This window comes from Castor canadensis, chromosome 6 (genome assembly GCF_047511655.1).
Source record: "Castor canadensis chromosome 6, mCasCan1.hap1v2, whole genome shotgun sequence".
Taxonomy (NCBI): domain Eukaryota; kingdom Metazoa; phylum Chordata; class Mammalia; order Rodentia; family Castoridae; genus Castor; species Castor canadensis.
In genome coordinates this window covers 61384989-61405910 of record NC_133391.1, presented here as the reverse complement: position 1 = coordinate 61405910, position 20922 = coordinate 61384989, and the positions used below count along the sequence as shown (strand labels likewise).

General features: G+C 37.8%; 1 protein-coding gene and 1 long non-coding RNA gene across 5 annotated transcripts in view; both read left to right on the top strand.

Moving 5' to 3' along the window:
* LOC141424117 (uncharacterized) overlaps positions 1 to 564 on the top strand; it is a 78679-nt gene extending 78115 nt beyond the window's left edge. Inside the window, exon 3 of the long non-coding RNA XR_012448983.1 lies at positions 407 to 564. This is a non-coding gene — a long non-coding RNA (uncharacterized lncRNA). The remainder of the gene's footprint in view (positions 1 to 406) is intronic.
* Positions 565 to 645: 81 nt separating this feature from the next.
* The window catches only part of Cep120 (centrosomal protein 120), a 62980-nt gene continuing 42703 nt past the window's right edge, over positions 646 to 20922 (top strand). For 2 of the 4 annotated variants that reach the window (XR_012448982.1, XM_020176305.2), the window contains exons 1-9: positions 647 to 792; positions 1030 to 1105; positions 4501 to 4657; positions 6327 to 6441; positions 10089 to 10230; positions 14433 to 14581; positions 16220 to 16417; positions 18545 to 18772; positions 19771 to 19987. Coding sequence is in view for 3 of the 4 variants with exons in the window: in XM_020176305.2 (XP_020031894.2) it covers positions 1057 to 1105; positions 4501 to 4657; positions 6327 to 6441; positions 10089 to 10230; positions 14433 to 14581; positions 16220 to 16417; positions 18545 to 18772; positions 19771 to 19987 (1255 nt within the window). In the remaining variant the exon portion in view is untranslated. Of the gene's footprint in view, positions 793 to 1029; positions 1106 to 4500; positions 4658 to 6326; positions 6442 to 10088; positions 10231 to 14432; positions 14582 to 16219; positions 16418 to 18544; positions 18773 to 19770; positions 19988 to 20922 lie in introns of all 4 variants that reach the window. The other 2 variants (XM_074076570.1, XM_074076569.1) reach the window with 2 other exon arrangements.

The window sequence follows — 20922 nt, the reverse complement described above, 5'->3', positions numbered from 1 at the left end:
TTTCTAATCTTTCCTAAGTTAAAAGTCTGAAATCGGGAGATCTAAAAGGAGCAAAGATGAGTAGGCAGCATTTCGACGCTGTAATTGGTCTTGCCTTTTCTTGGGTACCAGACCTATACCTTTAACTTTTCCTGCCCATGTGACAATGTTTTTGTTTTCAGGGGAATTTCTAAGGTAGAGGGCATTCTGGGCGAGTTTACGCCAGCGCCCACAGTTACAGTAACTACCGTATTGATCCTACTTGCTTCCCAAAAGTAGAAATTTGAGGTGGCAACGAGGACAGTTTAGGGATCCTAGAGTTCAGACCTAAGGCTTTAATTTTTTTTGTAGGTTAAATTTTTAAGCAGAGTTGACACTAGGTGGCTAAAAGAGATACTTTAAAAATTCTTATTGTTATATCTCTTAGGATTTTTTTATGGGGACATAAAGCAGAGAATACGATACTCTCGTACTCCGAAGAGAAGCGGCCTAGGCGGCACCCGGAAGCGCTTATTGCGGTAGTGCGCCTGCGCGGCCGTACGTCAGCGCTCGCCTGCCTTCTCTCGTCCGGCTAGCAGGGGGCGCTGTGAGGTAAAGAACGAGTCTTCTCCCCAGGGCTCTGGAACACGCGCGTCAAAGGGCGGGAGGTGGCGCGGGCTGAGCGGCGTTCTATCCTCGACTGCCCTGGTCTCTATCGCCCTTTGTCCTCCAGCCTCCCCCGGGCACTGGGCCTGCGGCCTGGTTGCTAGGCGGAAGCGGAGCGCGGCGGCGGCTGCCGGGGCGTTTGAAAAGCGTCCGAGCCGGCGGCAAAAGGTCCTGGGGCGGCGGGATCGGGGTCGGGGTCGGGGCCAGGCTGCTAGGCGGTCTTTGCGTGCAGGCACGGCGAGGCCGGCGCCGGCGGCCTGGGGCCGGGGAGCCCGGCGTTCTGCATGCGGCGGCGCCACTGGGCCCTGCAGTGGGGTCCCGGCTTCTGGGGCCTTGGGGAGGCGGGGGGGACACCGCCAGGGGCCTGGGGTGCCGCGGCTGACGGGGGCCCCTCTCCCCCAGCAGACCCCGCTTCTGGCCGCGGCCGCCACCATGGTCTCCAAGTCGGACCAGCTGCTCATCGTCGTGTCCATCCTAGAAGGTGAGCGCGGCGGGCTCGCTGGCGGGGCGGCTGCTTCCGGGATGGCAGAGCCGCGGCGACCCGGGCTTCTCACGAACCTGGGCTTGTCACGGCTCACGTGGCGGGGGCTGTTAGGCGACTACTGAAATATCTGCCGAGGGCTGTGAGGGCCATTAGCGACGAGAGAGATTAGGATGACTAGCTGCATGTCCATCCCTTTGAGCTGAAAACGTGCCTGGAAGCCCGGTCTGCCCAGGTAATGTCACCTGTGAGACCCGGCACCACTTCACCGGCCCTGCGGGGTGGTTCCCCTTGCGAGACTCCATGGAGGACCTGAGGGATTATATGCGCCTTGAAGTTTGTTGAGTTGAGCGACTCTTGGTTATTGGGGACTCGCTGAGTGGCAGGCACTGTGCTGGCGGGGCAAGGATGCGACAGTCCTGGTTCTGAACGCTAAGCATCGTGTGAGAACGTTGTGAGGTCACTAGGATGAAAGCTATGACTGCCTTCGTCTGGGAAAGTGCACCAGACGAGGTGGCGTTTATTTGGGTCTTAAAGGTGGTTAGGCATTTGCCAGGTGAAAAAGGGAAGGATGGGCATTCCAGGCCAAGAGAAGAGCAAAGAGCACTTAAGGTGTGAAAAAGCAAGGGTGCTTTGCCTTGCTGAAATCCCGGATGGTTGGAGAGCGGGTGACAAGCAGGTGGAGGGCCTAGGAGTTTTTAGGTAAATAGGGAGCAGATTGTGAGTAACTCGATAAGGAGGAGTCGTCTTGAGAGCTGGACCACAGGTGTGGGTGTTTTACTCCCATGGGCAGGTGTTTTGTGGAGTGTGGAGGCCTGGTACTATTTAGAGAGGGAGAGGAAAGGAAACTCTGAGCCTAATTTTTGAGTTTTGGAACGAGAGACTGATCAGAAACCATTAAAGAATTGGGATAATATTTATTGTTAGGTTACTGTTCAAAAACATAAGACTGAACTCACCTGACAATTTAGTTAACAAAAGCTTTCAGAGAAAACTGATTTATGCTATGAGGAAACAAATGCAATCCTTTCCCTTCAGGTTATTAGGGTCTGTCTTCGTTGGTGCTGATCAAGTTAAATGTTCAGGACACAATATGTTGGGATATTATATAATAATGAAAACATGTGCTGTAGACTATAGATACAAGTTTTGGGGTAGAGTAAGGGTAATGGTTGAAGTGCTTTTGGTCATAAATGTTAGATAGGAGAGGACAAAAAACCTCAATCCGGGACACTGTTCAGCTGGGACAGCATGGGAATGAACATTGAAGAAGGCAGCAAGATGACTGGGGTAGAGGAAGGTGAATGTTTAGGATATTGTGTATGTGTGGTAAGAAATGAGCTTGTATAGCTAGAGTGAATAGAATTTGGAGGATGTTGAAAGCTAAGTTTAGAATTAGTATTCTAAGAAATAGGTTGGTGGCATTCAGTGCTTTACCTACGTACAGTTTAACAGTAGCGTGCAGCGACTCCCCTGGAGTCGGGGATGGCAGTTGTTGCCACAAACATACGTTCCGGTCTGTGGTCCTGCCTCCAAACTCCTCCTCTTGAGTTTGTATTTCCATTCATTGTAACATACAGATGTCTTAAGCCAAGAATCTGGGATTCATCATCCTTGACTCCCTTCCCATCCCTGACTTCCAGATGGTCACCAAGTATTGGTGGTTTTATCTTCTAAGTAATAGTAGGTGCTACATTCAAACTTTTGAGTGAGTTTCCATTGTGAGTACCTTGATTGGAGGCCTTCATTACCCACCTACCCTACTGCAGTAATCTTCAGTAGTCTGTTTCCTAAATGTTTTCTTCCTTTCCAGAAACATCTACCATCCCTTACTATCTGGTAGTAATCTTTATATTGTGCAAATCCAGTTGCCTTAAAATCTTTCAGTGTCCGAAAGGACATTAGCACTTCTTAGAATAGCAAGCATGGCCCCTTATGGTAGAACTCTTGCCTACCCTTTCAGTTTCATGCATGGCCAGCCCTTCAGCTATATGGAGATGCTTGTAATTTCTTGACTACACTTCTAGGAATGCCCTTTATTTAAAAGAAACTGATTGAATTTCTGCCATGAACAAAATATAACCTATGAACTAGATTCTAAGGATGAAAAGAAAAGGTTTCTGTTCTCAGTGTATTCACTGTCTTTGGAGTAAGGCAGGTACCTTCTTCTTCATTGCATGTCCGCTGTTTTCAAGCTTATTGGAGGTTTGATTGACTAAAAATAGAGATTCATTTACATATATGAAATTCATTTGAGGAACCTAGAGATCTTTTAAAGCAGTCAAAAATAATGTCCAGAGAGAGGCCTCTTGAGTGCTAATTGGAAAAACTGGGCTATCTGTGTTAAGACTTGTGATGGAGTGTCAGGTAAGAGCCTCAGGCTGAAACTCACAAGGTTTTCAGTCCATCTTTTTACCAGTTCGATTCCTACCAAGTAGCTTGCAGCAGGAATTGCTTTGCTTAACAGTGGGTAAAATTCCCCGCACTGTGATCCCCTTTCACCAGTTTTAAAAACAGGACTGTTTTTCTCAGTGCAAGATTCTTAAGGCTTCTTACTTAGTATTCTTTTAGTTTCCTTAATTTTTAGTTTTTATATATTGTTTTGAGACAAGGTATCACTTTGAAGCCCAGACTAGCCTCTTACTTTCAATCCTCCTGCCTCAGCCTCCCTAGTGCTGGGATTGCAGGGGTCTCCCAACATGCCTCAATCTTTTTGCATCCTATCATCTGATGTAATGTGTAACTTAGAATATGCCTTCAGTAAACATTGAAGAGATGGGGTCAGGCAATGTAAATGAAAGTGGATGTGTAGATCAGATGTTTTAATACTTCTTAATAATATACAGTATTGTCCTGGTGAACAGGATGAGTGAATATGTGTGCTTGTTTTTCTTTAACTATTTTGGAGATTATTATTAACCACGTTAATAGGAAAATTAAGATACAGGTAAACTTGCTTTTGCTAATTTGATTTCCTAGCTCTTCAGATGACTGTTCTTTATAAAGTACTTGAATGGAAATATATGGTGTGGTCACATTTTTAACTCTGACACCAAATGTCACTGAGCTCATTACTCCTCAGTGTGAGCCAAGGACAGCACTTTTGCTGTCACCTGAGATGTGACCTCATGCCCACCTGAGACTCAGTACACCTAAACCTGAATATTAACAGGGTCCCCAGGTGAATTATATGCACGCTAATGTTTGAGAAGCACTGATTGTACCTTTCAGTTTGATTCATGGTTCTTAATAATTATAAAAGTGAGTGCATATGAGAGTTTGTGTTAGTGAGGTAGATTGTGCAGTATATGATAAGTCAACCACTATTAATCTATTACCATTTTAAAAAGCATGTCAAATGAGCTTATTTGACTTCTGTGCATTTCTTTCTTCAGGTCGCCATTTCCCCAAACGTCCAAAGCATATGCTTGTAGTAGAAGCAAAGTTTGATGGAGAACAATTGGCTACTGATCCTGTGGCTCATACTGACCAGCCGGAATTTGCTACTGAGCTGGCCTGGGAAATTGATAGGAAAGTGCTTCATCAGCACAGGTGACTGCTAATTTCAATTTAAATTAACATCTTAAGTCCCAATAAAAATTTTGAATACCAAAAAAAGAAAAAAATTAACATCTTCTTTGGTCTTTTCTACAGGCTTTATAAATTTTATAACTCATTGGATTTATTACTAATTGTATTTATTGTGTTTTTAATATGTCATGAAATTTTTATAGTACTTTGCAATAATATTACACTTAAACATGACAGCATTTTAGATGAGTCCTAAGAGATGAAGTAACTTGCCCTAAGTCTGTTGGTTGGGTAATGGTAGAGCCCAGCTAGTCCAGTTCTAGAGCATAAGCTTTTAAACATTACATTAAATTTAGCTGCTTTTTTCTTTCTTTGAGGGGTGAGCCTTAAGTTTGAGACAGTAGGTATTTTGGAAGTATCTTGATGATGCCTTACAAATAATTGTTGGAATTCAGTGGAATTTCTGTTTGTTTGTTTATTTATCTGGCTTGCCAAGAATATATAGAAGTATCTAGTGAAATGTTGACTATTATAATGAAAGAAATTATATAAGGGATTCTAATTAATTTTGTATTGTTGAGTTAAAAGTATACCATCTAGTTTTTTCATGAACTCTGACCAGAAACAGTCAAGAATAGCAATATTTTTGTGTATTAAACGATTGAAAATATTTCCTTCTGGGAAACACATAGTTAACTCAATACTTGCTCTTAGTACTAAATCAAATCAGAATTGAAAGTTAGTAGAACGAAAGCAAGGAGAACTTTATTTGCTTCTATTGCTAAATCAGCCTATGGATTTATTTAAAAGATACTAAATTCTAAGAGAATACCAAAATGTTATATGTTCTTTCACTGGCACCTGTAACATCTGCTTAGGTGGGATTTTGCTATGAGATGTCCTGGTCTGCATTTGTAGTTAGGTTTGCAATTGCCTTAGTGCCGAGTGGTACCACTTTGATAGTTGTAAATTGAGAAAACAGACATAAATTGAATTTAGAAATGGCCATTTTGTGCTTAGTGCAGTTAAATAGTAATTCTGCTAGATTAAAGTAATGACAAAATCTATTCAGCTCAGTACTTGAGCCAGTACAGGGTTTCCACACTAAAAAAGATCCCGTGCTATACGAGGCAATGTCATACTTGCAGAACATTGTCATGTATTATATTAAATTATTTAAATTTTAATACTTTGATTTTATAGGATTTCATTCCTAAACTTATTTTGTTTTTATCTATTTTTTGTGGTACTGGGATTTGAACTTAGTCTCACATTTGCTAGGTATGTGCGCAACCACTTGAGCCACTCCTCTAGCCTTAGTTTTCCTTTTTGTGTAGCTACAAAAAAGCTATAAGCATATATGTGTATTTGTTATTTTTTATGTGACAGTATGGTATAAGAAAAGTAATTTAAAATCCTGAGGATTCATAATAATTTTTAATTTTCAGTGGACTCTATACATTACAGAAGATTAAAAAAAATGGTATCTATTAATACATTAATAGATGTAGTTAATAGTTCTTCCCAGTGGAAAGTTTTTTAGAAAATATAGAATAGCTATAGCTAACCCAACAAAATTGTAATTATCTGGATTGCAATAGGCAATAGGCAATTTTTTCAAGGCTGATAATGAAAGTGAATTCAAAATTAAGAAAAAACCATTTTATTTATCACACAAATTGTTACACAGGTTACAGCGCACTCCTGTCAAACTCCAGTGCTTTGCTTTGGATCCTTCAACTTCTGCCAAGGAAACCATAGGTTACATTGTTCTGGACTTGAGAACTGCTCAAGAAACAAAGCAGGTATTGCCCTTTGGATGTTTTGGTAAAGATTATGTTATACAGTTGATGACTTTCAATAGATACCAGATTAATGAAAAGAACACACTTTATGTTCTGGACCTGATGCAGAGCCTGGGCTTGAGTGAATGGCACAGTTGTTACATTTTAGGTTATGAATTGCATTCAACAAATTCCAGGATTTCTTAAAGGAACTTGGTTCTGAGCTCAAACCTGTGTCCAAGTAGTTGTGACCTCAAGCTTAACGTTTTCACCTCCTGAGCTTTGCTCTCAAAGGTGGTCTGCTTCCGTTGTGCCTTTCCTTTCCAGTTGTTTAAGTTGGAAACATAGAAGTCTTCTTGATTCTTTTCTTTCCCTTCCTTCATAAATTACGGTTAGTTTTCCCCCCCTCTTCTCCAGCTTCACTGCTGCTACTCCAACCTAAGCCTTCTTCATTTCTTACTTTGAGTCTCATTTCCTAATTGGTTTTCCTGCTTTCATTCCTTTCAGGGAAAGGAATACTGGTTATATAACATTAAGTGTGTTTCAATTAAATTATTTTTAATTTAAGTGCGTCTTTGCTGGTTTCTTCTCTTTTAGACTGGTATAAGTAAATAATCCTTATGTCTCATTTTATTAGAATGATCATGTTATTGAGCATCTCCCCCTATTGTGCCAGATAATTTTCATAGTGCTTTGCAACGATAACTTATTAAATGCCAGACTTGGTGGTACACGCCTGGAATTACAGCACTCAGAAAGCTGGGTCAGGAGCATCGTTAACTTGTGTCCAGCCTGGTCTACAATAATAAGACCTTGTCTCAAAACAAAAACAAACAAAAAGTCCCTCATTTAACATCAGAACAATCCTTTACGTCGTTGTATTATTATTTCCCCCATAATGAATGAAGAAACTGAGTCCTGAGAGGTTAAGAAACTTGTCCTAAATCAGAGTAACTGAACTTACTGAGATAACTTAATGTTGTGTAAGCATTACCTGTTCTCCCTAAGGAAAAGAACTCAGGTTCTTAGTTCTATATCAGTGCTTTTTGTTATTGACCATGCTTCTGGTGTGTTAAAGTGTTCCCCACCCTTTTTATATGTGGTTGACTTTAGAAATCTCTCTTTCCATTTCCCAATGTCTTTGGTCACTTTCTTTTTTCCCTTAAGAAATGTAAAGTTTAAAAAAAAAAAAGATTTTTAAGTTCAATTAGGAGCATAGCTCAAGTGGTAGAACACCTGGCACAAAGTCCTGAGTTCAAACTCTAGTATCACAAAAACAATTTAAAATTAATATCTTCTTTCAATCTCTTCCGTTCTGTCCCCCATCTATTTCTTAATTTGAATCTTAAGTTAGGATTCTATGAAGAAAAATTTCTGTTACTAACATGTTTGTTACTAACACCAGTGATACTTGTAAATGAACCAGTCAGCACAGCCCAAATTTGAAGTCATTCAAAAGGATCTGAAATTTTAAAATGCTTTGAAAGAAAACTGGTCCCCTCCCCCAACCCCATTGTAATATACTCATTATCTCTCTGCTTCAAGGCTTTATCCTGAAAGAATTTCCTCCTGACTGAGCACCCTGACATTTCCTTTACTGGGGTGTCTCGTGTAACATGTGCATGTCTGCAGTCAGTTTGGTTGCAGAGAAGGTGGATCCTCTTAGGAAGGTGGTACCTGAGGGAACAGATAGTACCTCTAAGTGCTCTGGGTATTCCTCAAACCTTCTAGTTTTTTGGGACAGTCTGTCCTTTGATTTGTGATCAAAGTTAAGGGAAAATGGTCAGTTACATTAGTTCTGTGAAAACAAAATGCTGTCTTGCTTATCCCCTTCTGATGAGAGCAGAGGTATTTAAAATTGACTGGTACAATTTTGAAGTTCAAAATATAATTGATTCTTTGTAAATAGATATAAGCACGGAAAAATCCACGTTTATGTTTGAGTTGTATAACAGAAAATCATATATCCTGTAAGTAGTTAAGTGTATTAGAAAATATCTGTCATAAGAAATGCAGCAATATATTTTATTATGCATTTTATCTTTAAAAAAAACTAGCTTGTAGGTTTTTTTTGTTGTTAAAACGTATTGCCTGGTTAATTCTACTTATCAAACATAACTTCAGTATAAAACAGTAGTTAATTGTTTTGATCAATATAAGCCCCAGTTACTATGCCTTTAGGTAACTGTGGTCACAGTTTAGAACACTGCTTACCAGTGCCAAAACGGTGCCGCTGGTGACCACTGTTCCTGCACTAAAGACACACATTGTCCTGGGCCATGAGATTTTTCAGACTAGTTGGATACTAGGATTTCTGAAGTTGCTCAGGTCATTTGCCATCCTCCATTGAGTGAGAAGCCTTTGTTTTAATATTAGTCAAGTAAATGGTTCATAACCAAGAATACTACCATTGGACCTTTACTTCAGTATTTTTTGCTTTTTATTAGCAGTAAGATTTTTGTTTACTTATTTGATATAAGCAGAACAAAGCAGAAATGTGGCATGAAGAAAATAAACAGTAGGAAGTAGTAAGAATAAGGGAAACAGAAAATTGGTAGCTTTTACTTTAAGCATGATGTAAGATTGAAAAGGTTAAAGGTTGAAAGAAAGGGGACAAAGATAAAAATAGAGGGGCTGAATCAATTTGGGTTACAATACCTGGAAATAGCACAAGGAAAGTCCCTGTATAGCTATCTTAAATAAACAAATGTCTTTTTTTAAAAATGGAGAACAGGGAGGTAAAACAGGTCCTGTCTGGGGGTTGGCCCCAGTGGGAGGGGAGGAATATAAGGAAAGGGTGTAGGAGGGTGAATATGGTAGAAATACTATGGACTCATGAAAAATACTATGAAAATGAAAAAATGAGACATGTTGAAATTTTTTGGGGAATGGAGGGTGGGGAGTGGTAAAAGAGAACGATGGAGGGGGTGAATTTAACTATGGTATGTTGTAAGAACTTAAGTAAATATCACAATGCCTTCAGTACAACAATAAAAAATAAGTAAATATCTTAATGATATCTACCATTTCTCTGTGAAAAAAAATTAAGGCTGAAGGAAATACATTGTTTTCTTGCCTTTAATATTTTACCTGTTGAAGTGTAGGAATGGTAGCATTGAAGACAAGCTAAACTTCTAAGTAGTTTTTTCAAAGGAAAGTTCAGCAGATGGCTTCTCAAGCAGGATTAATTTCTTTTGAAGAAAATGTGAAAAAAAGTGTTTGTTTTTTTTCTTGCAATTCTGAGGTTTTTGAACTCAGGACTTCGATAAGCAGGCTCTTTACCCCATGCCTCCAGCTACTGTTGCTTTAGTTATTTTCGTAGGGTCTCATATTTTTTGCGCATGTCAGCCTGGGCTGAGATCCTCCTACTTATGTCTCCAGCTTAGCTGGGATGACAGATATGCACCACCAGGCCCAGCTTTTTTGATGAGATGGGGTCTTTGCCAACTTCGTGCCCTGACTGACCTTGAACTGCAATCCTGGTTGTCTCCACCTTTCAAGTAGCTAGTACTATAGGCATGAGCCAATGTGACCACCGTCCCCCTCACATTTTTTTAAAGAGAAAAAAAGTACTAAAAAACTATAGTAAATTTATTAAAGAATATTTCCAGTGCTTTTTTTTCCCTATTAACTGTTAAGGTGTTTTCTGGTTTGTTGTTATTCTCTAGGCACCAAAATGGTACCAGTTGCTGAGTAATAAATACACCAAGTTCAAGTCTGAGATACAGATAAGCATCACTTTGGAAACAGATACAAAGGCACCAGTGGATAGTTTTAAAGCCAAGGGTGCCCCTCCTCGTGATGGAAAAGGTTTGTGCTGTCATCTCTAAAAAAGTTCTCTGAAAAATTTATCTGTATACTAGAACTTTATATGCAGAGTGTCACAGAGAGATAATGTGCAAGAGGGGAAGCTGACTTTAATGTATCAAACAAATACTGTGGCATTGTAACACATGCAACATTTGTTTGCTCTTGTTTTCAAATCTTAAACATAGGGAAAGCTTTTCTTTTCCTTATTGAGTATACAATAGAGCAAAGAATTTTGTGTTTTAAAAAATTGCTACTTAGGAAAATTTTCTTCCTAGGGTGAGTACAGGAAAACCCTAACGTGGATATGGTGTTTATTAATTCTACTGTAGTTTAATAAAACCTTCATAATTCTTTCTTTCCTGTTAATGAATGAATGAACTTTATTTATTTATTATTTTAGAGCATTTTTACCTTCACAGCACAAGTGGAGAGTACACAGATTTCCTGTATGTCACCTGTTCCACACAGGCACAACCTCATCCACTGTCAACCTGACATCCACAAAATGTTGTTTCAGTTGACGGAACTTCATTGACACATCATTATCGCCACAAGTCCATAGTTTCCATTGAAGTTCACTCTTGTAGATTTGTTTGGTTTTCAGAAATTTATCCCCCATTGTAGTATACAGAGCAGTTTCACTGCCCTAAAAATCTTTGGTGCTTTGCTCCACCCCACCCACCACAACTCTACATTAGTTTGGGTTGTGTCCTCCAGAATTCCTGTGTTGGAAACAATCTCCAAAGTCCTACATTGATGGTATTTGGAGTTGAGGCCTTTGGGAGGTGATTGGGTCTCAGGGCTCTGCTCTGCTTTCATGAATGGAGTGAATACTGATCATGGATTAATGATTTCAAGTGTTTTCAAGGGAGCAGGTCAGTTATCTTGACAGTGGGTCTACTTTCAAAGCCACTTTTGCTGTTTCTCATGAACTCTCTTGCCATTTGATGCCCTATGTCATCTTAGGACTCAGAATAGAGTTCTCAGTCCTTATTAAGAGGGTCCTTACCAAACACAGGCCCTCAACCTTTGACTTCCCAGCCACCAAAAGTATAAGAAACAAGTTTTATGATTTACTTAGTCTCAAGTATTCTGTTACAGCAACAGAAGATCAGCAACTACTGATCTTTTTTTTACTGTCTACATAGTTTTGCTCCCAGAATATCTTACAGTGGGACTATACAGTTTGTATCCTTTTTAGAGTAGCTTCTTTCATTTAGTAATAGGTGCATGCCAGTTTCCTCCATGTCTTTGGTTGGCTTGATAGCTCATTTCTTTTTAGTGTTGAATGGTTCCATTGTCTGGATGTACCACAGTTTATCCTTTCAACTACTAAAGGTTATCTTAGTTGCCTCCAGCTTTTGGCAGTTATGAATAAAGCTGCTATCAACATCTGTGTGCATGTTTTTGTGTGGATGTAAGTTTTCAGTTAATTTGGTCAAATACCGAGGTCTGTAGTTGTTGGATTGTGTGATAAGAGTATGTTTAATTTTATAAGAAATCTGCAGATCATCTTCCCAAGTGGCTGTACCATTTTTCATTCTCATCAGTAATGACTGAGAGTTCCTGTTGCACCATAATCTCACAGCATTTGGTATTGTCAGTGTTGGATTTTGGCCATTGTAATAGGTGTGTAGTGGTGTCTAATTGTTCTGATTTGCAGTTCTTCAGTGACACATGATACTGAGCATGTTTACATACGCTTAACTGCTGTGTGTGTTCTGTGATGAGGCATCTATTCATGTCTTTGGTTCTTATGAGTTATTTATGTATTTCAGATAACAGTCTTATATGTATGTCTTACAAATGTTTTCCCATTCTGTGGCTTGCTGTCTCTTGATACTGGGTTTCATTAATTTTAATGAAGTGTAGCTTATCAAGTATTTCATGAATTGTACCTTTATTAGTATATCTAAAGTTGTTGCCACCTCCAGGGTCATAGAGGTTTCTCTTAATGTTGCCTTACAGGATTTTATTTTAGGTCTGTTATCTATTTTGTGTTCATTTTTCTTGTAAAGGATGTATGATCTATGCCTAGATTCACTTTTTTTTAACGTGTAGATACAAGCCCCATTTGTTTAAATGACTGTCTTGTTTCCATTGCATTGCGTTTTCTCCTTTGTCAAAAGTCAGTTGACCTTACGTGCATGTATTTCTGTCTCTTCTGTTCCATTGATGTATTTTTCTATACCTTGATCAATTCCACATTGTCTTGATTGCTATAGCTTCATTAAGAAGATTTGAAGTTAGATAGAGTTAGTCCTTTGTTCTTCAGTGTTGAACTGACTGTTCTGGGTCTTTTGCCTCACTATGTAAACTTTAGAATCAGTTTTGTCAGAATCCACAAAATTATTTGCTAGAATTTTGGTTAAGATTGCATTTAATATATAAATCAAGTTAGGAAGAGCTGACATCTTGACAATATTGAATCTTCCTATCCTTCAAATGGAGAATGTGTACTGTCTCCATTTATTTCTTTGATTTTGCTTTTTTGCAGTACTGGGTTTAAACTCAGGTCTTTGTGCTTCTAGGTAGGCACTCTACCAGTTGGGTTAGTCCCCAAGTCCAGTTCTTTGACTTCTTTTATCAAGTTTCCTGTTTCAACCCTGAGTTTTGAAGGGGACATCCTCAACACACACACACGCACACACATATGTGTTTAAAGATATTTATGTGTATCTAGATATATATATTTGTGTATATGTCTCTTTAAATATGTATTTGCACATATATATCAAACAGCATGAATTCACATTGACACTTTCAATTCCTTTTCTACATAAGATTTATCCCTCATTTTTACTCTCTCCATACTTGTTTTTTTATTCCCTGACAGCAAGAAGCTTGTCATAGTTGTTATTGTAACTTCTAAACTCTGTTAGCCTATGTAATGGCACCTTTATTAAAGTGCTTAATGTGTCAGATACTGTACCGAGTACTTTGTTTTCTATATTTAATTTGATCTTCTTTACAACCACATTCAAGTTCTGCAAGAGAAAAAATACATATATACTATATAATAGTAAAGACAACTGGGATTGGAACTTTGGTCTCTGTGACTTAAATATCTGTGCTGTTAACCATTATGCTGTTTTCAGCCATTGCAACAATAAGCACATCTCTTTAGGGTTAACTTATAGAAAGGCATTGATTGTTTATATAGCCATACAGGATATGACTATATAAAATTTTGATAAGCAATGATACATTAGTATAGTAGGTTGTACTAATGTATACTGATTTAGAATGCCCACTTTCCTGTATTCCCCCAACACTGCCTATGCGTGTTTGAATCCTTCCAAAAAAATCAATTAGAAAACCTCGTCCTGTCTAGTCTTTTTATATTGATATGTATTTGATTTTATTGATCTTTTCTCAAATTATTTCACAGTTTTCCCTTATTCTTAAAAAACTATCCAAATGTTTTAGCATAGTATTCAGGAAGGCCCTTTATGGGAAAACTTCTGCTTCTCTCTCCAACTATACCTCTTTCTGTACATCAGTCCTCACCCTAATTTGGCATACCACACCTAGTTTGGTTCTTTTACACATGCATTCTCTTGTTTCTGTGTCTTTGTTCATACAGTTCCTGTATTTCTTTTTACTACCCTGTTTTCTCTTCAGTTACCTTTCTTAGATCTAGCTTTTATTTAACCTGCTTAGCTCTCTTGCTTTGCTTCACTAGGAAACCTATGTTAGATGCCTTTTCTGTGGTTTATTAAATTGATTTTCTTTTTTTTTTTTTTTTTTTGTAGTACTATGGATTGAACTCGGGACCTTGAGCTTGCTAGGCAAGCACTCTACCACTTGAGCTATGCCCCTAGGTTTAAATTGAAGTTTTTAAAGTGTTATTTCAGAGTATGGATTTTTATGTACAGAAAAATAAGGTTAAATAAAGTTTCTTTGGAGAGTATATAAGAAATTAAATGAAAAATTTTTGAGATACTGTGTCCATGAAAATTGTCAAGCAAATCAAAAAATATAATTAGTTTTAATGGTCTAGGCATGATGGTACAAACCTGTAATTCCAACACTTGGGCAGCTGAGGCAGCAAGATTGTGCATTCCAGGCCAGCCTGGGCTACATAGCAAGACCCTATCTCAAACAAAACCAAACCAAAACAAAAAAAAGTATATATATATAAATCAATCTTACAGTGGTTTATAGTAAATTGCAATCTAATTGTGTTTTTCTCTGTAAAGTACCTACCAGCCTATCTGGACTTGACCCAAAGGACATTGTAGCAGTGCTCAATGAGGAGGGAGGCTACCATCAGATTGGACCAGCAGAGTATTGTACTGACTCTTTTGTTCTGTCAGTGACTATAGCATTTGCCACCCAGTTGGAGCAGGTAAGAATTCTCTGAGATTAGTGAGCAACATGACTATTGACCATTAGTATATTTTCTTCTATTCTCTTTACCTCAAGTCTCATTGGGGTTTTGTCACAGCTGAGGAATGTGAATTTTGGGGAATACACCACTTTTATTGTAAGTAGTAAGCAGCAGTCTTGGTCTTTGTCCAGGAAGACACCTTACCTTATTTCTTAAGGTTATTAGCTATACAAACAGCCCTTGGAAGTGGCCTGACTATAAGAGTGGTCAGGGACCTTGGCACACCCAGCAAGAGTGTGCCCTGATTGATCGTGGTAGATTGCCTCTTGTCGACAGTGGCTCAACACAAAATCAGTTGTTACTCTACTGTCCTTTTCAGGATCCAGTCTGCTTTTCTTGACTTTATGTTGGTGTATAGCAGCTGTAATAAACTAACATTTTTAAAAATAGAGAATATGGCTTACAATTAAAATTTTTATTAAACTGTACTTTCTTAGAGGTACAGAAATGCCCAGTCCCCATTCAAAAGTGAAATATACAAATTGTGACCACATTTTATTTTACATTCATAATTTATCAGTAAAGATTCTTTGGATGTTTACTCTTTCTCCCCTGATGTACTGTAATTTCCTCATTGACACATGTACTTTTGTCTTTCCCCCTCAATTTCCTTGTTTTTCTTCATGAAGCTGTGCTTATGGATTGCTACCCTGTGTAGGTGCTTCTCCCTATATGTGTATATCCACATGACTAAAATCTGCTCTATCAAACATAAATACAATTTATAGGATTAAAATAATTTAAGTATGTTGAGTATTATGTCTCCATTGCTGTACTATTTTAATCTAAGTAGTTAGTGCTTTTATTTTTACAACTATCCAAACTAGACTGACTTTTTTTTAACCTAACAGTGTGTCTTAGGTAACTTTCATGTCAGTCTACCATTAGTAGCAGTCATACTGTATGGTAACTAACTATATTTTAAGACATTTCCTATTGGTGGATACATGAAATAGTAATAGCTTGTTGTTTAACAATCTTCTAGTGAACATTTAGGGTCTGTTAGAAGATATTTCATACTTTATAGCACAGAAATCCATGTTTTAGTCATATGTGACCACGAAAACTGACAACTGAGAAGTGGCACTCCTACTACAAAAGTCATGTTTTACAGCTTTTAATTCATAGGTCTGTAAGATTTTTTAAAAATCGACTTTAGGCATACACTAAGATGTTATATATTAAACAGTCTGGATTAAGATTTTTTTTTAACCTTTTCTCACCTTTTCTACCTCTGTTGGTAGAATAAGGAGATGAAGTAAAGTATGCAAAAATAAGAAAAGCTTAGCTTAAAATATTTGACCCTTCCAAAACATTATTCACGCATTCATTCATATTGAATGAAATGAAAACTTTAAGACAACTAAAATTTATTAAGACTTTTAGTACCTTTGTGCTTTTCTAAGATAACACTTTAAAAAATTAAGCTAGTATTTTGGTAGTAATCTGGCAAAGATTTAGAAATTTTGAGTGGTTCATTTAAGACTTAAAATTTTTTAAAAAAATAAGCATTTTTAGGAAATATGATTGGAGTGTAGCAGATTACATGTTCAGTGGTTTAGAAAGTAATATTCTTATTTTTCTTTAAATATTTAGCTAATTCCATGTAACATGAAACTTCCAGAAAGACAGCCTGAGTTTTTCTTCTACTATTCTTTACTGGGAAATGATGTTACAAATGAACCCTTCAGTGATTTGATCAACCCAAACTTTGAACCAGAGAGAGCATCTGTTCGCATACGTAGCAGTGTAGAAATTCTTCGTGTTTACCTGGCTCTTCAGTCTAAACTACAAGTAAGTACTATAGCAAATTGTTTTTGTTGAAGATGGTTTTGAAGCTGTCAGTTGAATACTAAAGTAGAGTTAGCTGTAAACTCTATCCTATTTCAGTAGTGGAGATCTTTCTGCCATGTCTTATTTTTTTAGGTATTATGTAAGTCACAAAGTCACTTCAGAATTTTTCAGGAGATAACCTTCACTATTCAGTTATTGAGAAAAAAAGATGTATCAGTTATTAGTACTTTATCGTAAGTTGTACCTACAGCCTAGAGCTATGACTACAGACAAGGGTTTTGTATTGTTAGTGGAGATGGTAACTATGGTCACAAAGATTATACTTTAAATTTTAGAATTTACCTTATTGCTGTTAAAATCAGAGATAATGACAGCTTTCTAAAACCTGCCCCTGAGTTGAGTATTTATTTGTAAACACTTTTTAAATTGGATTCTAATGAAAAGATATTCTTTTATCTTATGATAGTGCTTTTAATCAAACCTAATTGGGGTGGTAAAATACAGGGTTGGAAACCATCTGTTTAGAGTAAAATAATCTCAGTCATCAGACTGCATTTGGGGTAGGAGGTAAGAAGAGACATTAAGAAATTTTAGTAGCACTAGACTTTTTTTTTTTTTTCATTTTTCTTTTATTATTCATATGTGCATACAAGGATTGGTTCATTTCTCCCCACTGCCCCCACCCCCTCCCTTACCACCCACTCCGCCCCCTCCCTCTCCCCCCCCCCCCCCCCCCCCGCCTCAATACCCAGCAGAAACTATTTTGCCCTTATTTCTAATTTTGTTGTAGAGAGAGTATAAGCAATAATAGGAAGGAACAAGGGTTTTTGCTAAAACCCTTGAGATAAGGATAGCTATACAGGGCATTGACTCACATTGATTTCCTGTGCGTGGGTGTTACCTTCTAGGTTAATTCTTTTTGATCTAACCTTTTCTCTAGTACCTGTTCCCCTTTTCTATTGGCCTCAGTTGCTTTAAGGTATCTGCTTTAGTTTCTCTGCGTTAAGGGCAACAAATGCTAGCTAGTTTTTTAGGTATCTTACCTATCCTCATCCCTCCCTTGTGTGCTCTCACTTTTATCATGAGTAGCACTAGACTTTAAAGATGGTTCTGCTAAACCCAAGATATTTAGAAAACTGAAGACTGTAAAATACGGAAATGCAGGAAAAAGCACTTAAAATTTTACTGTATATCTTATGTATCCTTATGCAAAGTATTGACTTATTTGCTTCTAGTGGAGAACATTTAAGTAATAAAAACACTTTGTCTCTAGCCTATAAAAATATTCTACCTAATAACATTAAGTATAAGTTACAAGGTGGGCATGTAGCATGTGCCTCTAAGTTCAACACTTGGGAGGCAGACTAATGTTAGGTCTCTCTTAGCCCTGTCACTGCTGATAGTAGAGGAAAAGCATTTTAACATGGTGCTTGCTCATTGTTCAGTATGCTGTTTTCTAAGGTCAAATGCAGTAAGGATAAAGAAGTTGTGTACCATGTACCTGTCTTTTTTTTTTTTTTTTCCCCATAGATTTCAAAAGGTAGTAATGTTGAACTTTTGCTTAGATTAACAATACTTTCCATCCCAGAGGTATTCTTTTACCTTTTACCATTCAGCCTTCTGTTTTATGTACACAGCGAAGAACAAGAAAAAGGAAAACAAGTCAAGGTGTTTTATGGGTGAATAAAACAAAAGTTTTTGAGGTTTTTTAAATTCCAAATCGGACTGATACACTGTTTAAGTTAATATTCAAATGGAAATAGAAAAATATTCTTGAGATATTTTTCTATTTAAATTCACACACATTTTTATTATACAATTTGCATATGATGAAATATTAAAGTAGCCAAAGAGAAAGAAAAATGGTAACATTTAAGTTACCTTACTCAATAAAGAAATGAAAATAAAAAAAAAACCTGACAACTGTTATTTAGGCACTAGTAAACTGTGTTTTATCACCAGTTTTAATAGTCCTATGTGAGAATTCTTTATGTCATGCATGTCAGGGAGTTAGCCTGCATTTTATTTTCCTTGTAGGAATTATTTTATGACTTTCATTAAATTTATGGTATTTAGGAAAGAGGAGAAAATGTAAAGCTTTTTTAAATTTTTTCCCTTTCACATTAGATCCATCTCTGCTGTGGAGACCAGTCACTTGGAAGTACAGAAATACCTTTAAATGGATTACTGAAAAAGGGCAGCACAGAAATTAACCAGCACCCTGTCACAGTTGAGGGCGCTTTTACCCTTGACCCTCCAAACAGAGCCAAGCAAAAGCTCGCCCCTATTCCTCTGGAGCTTGCCCCAACTGTGGGAGTGTCTGTTTCTCTGCAGAGAGAAGGCATTGATTCTCAGGTAAGTAGTGACTCTGCTAACCATTTACACAGGTTCTCCAGTGCCACTCATGATTCTAAAAGTTGAACCTAGAAGAGTTTTGAGTGTTTTTATTTTTCATAATTAGTGGATTACATTATATGATCACCTTTCTGAATAAACCTTTTAGAAAAGTGCAGTAACTTCTGCTTTACAGTTTGTAAGTAGCTATACTCAGAACCTTCCTAGCCCTCAGGACAGTCTTCTGGTTAGTGGAAACCATTTCTCCCCACCCCCCCAATTCATGGCCATTTACTATAGCAGAAAGGAAATGCTAATAAAAGAACATTTTTAGACCTTATTTTTGGCAATTTTCAGTAGTGATATCTGTTTGGTTGACACAACTTGAGCTGAAATTGGTGGCACTGGGGTTTGAACTCAGGGCCTTGTGCTTGCCAGTCAAGAGCTCTACCACTTGAGCCATATCTCCAGCACATTCTTGGTTTATTAGTACCAAATAAACCACTGTAGAACCACTTTAATATCTTCTGAAAAATTGTTCTATATGTAGATTGTGGATTGAAGATAGGATGATGTGAGAATTTTAATTTATACACACACACACACACATACACATACACACACACATATATATTTAGAGGGTAGTGGAGCGAAGGAGAGAGAGGAAATGTTTTTTCTGTGTAGGGGATAGCCCTCTACTGCACTACCTTGGTAGTAATAACTCTTCCCAGGGTCACCTGTGCCTGACTTCTTTTCTCAAATATCCCTTCTTACCCATTAGGATGCATTTTGGTACTCCGCTCTGGATACATTTCCTTCCTGTTCATCTTGCTATTTCTGGTCCTAGATGCTATAAGGAAATTTGCAAATTATGAAGAAAAATAGACTAGGAATATCCAAACTGGGAAAGGAAACTTGTACTTTAAAAAAAAAAAAAAAAAAAACCAACGCCAAGTCTTTTGCTTAATTATGAAGGAAAGTATTTCGCAAATTATACTTTATTTAAAAATTGTTTTTAGTCTTTAATTGAATTAAAGACCCAGAATGGACATGAGCCTGAGCATTCAAAGAAGAGAGTTTTAACCCCCATTAAGGAGAAGACACTTACTGGACCAAAATCATCAAGCACGTCCCCTGTTCCGCCTCACAACCAGACACCTCCAACCAAAGATGACGCAACAGAAAGTGAAGTGGAAAGCCTACAGTATGATAAGGATACAAAACAAAATCTAAAGGGTAAGATGTTCTTTTCACACGTCTTTTAGGTATTGGATTTTGCAGCCGTCTAATTTACAGCTGGCTGTGAGAACTTTTGTGGTTTTAAGATTGTAGAGTTTTTAAGAACCAAGAATGTGTGATGATCTAAAAAATTTCAATTTAAAGTAATTGTGATCCATTTAACTTCATAATAATGTACTAAATTAAGGTAAGAGAATGTTTCATTTTACTTGTAAATTGGAAATAGTTTATTCAAAAGAAATCAAGAATATAGTTCTTGTAACTAAATTACTTTTTTGGTGGTACTTGTTTTGGCTTCACGCTTGCTAGGCAGGTACTCCACAGCTTGAACAGGTCTCTGCCTTTTTGCTCTGGTCATTTTGGAGATAGGTCTCACTGTTTGCCCAGGCCAGCCTGGACCACGATCCTCCTATTTTACACTTCCTGCCATCGGTGGGATAACAGGCAGGTGCCATTGCACCCAGCTTTTTTCCATCGACATGGGGGTTTTGTGAAATATTTTTTGCCCAAGCTGTCTTGGAACTGTGAACCTCCCAATCTTAGCCTTTCTTGTAGTTTGGGATGACAGGAGTGCATCATTGTACCCAGCTATTACTTGAGATGAGGGATCTTATGAAGTTCTTGCCTGAACTGGCCTCAAATCATGATCCTCTAGATCTCAACTTCTTAAGTAACTAGAATTATAGTTGTGAACTACTGGTACCTAGGTTTTTAAACTAGTAAATTCCACTAGCAAACCTAGTAAATTCTTGAATAAAAATTTTTGACCTTAAAGAATCTGAGAATACATGTATCTGGTTTTATAAAACTTTACCATCCATTACACAAGGGTCTGTACTTGCAACTACTAGTATAAGTAAGCAGTGGTGGAGTTAAAAGTCTGGGTGCAAGGTTTAACTTCTTTACTGAATAGCTGTACAACTTAGGCCACT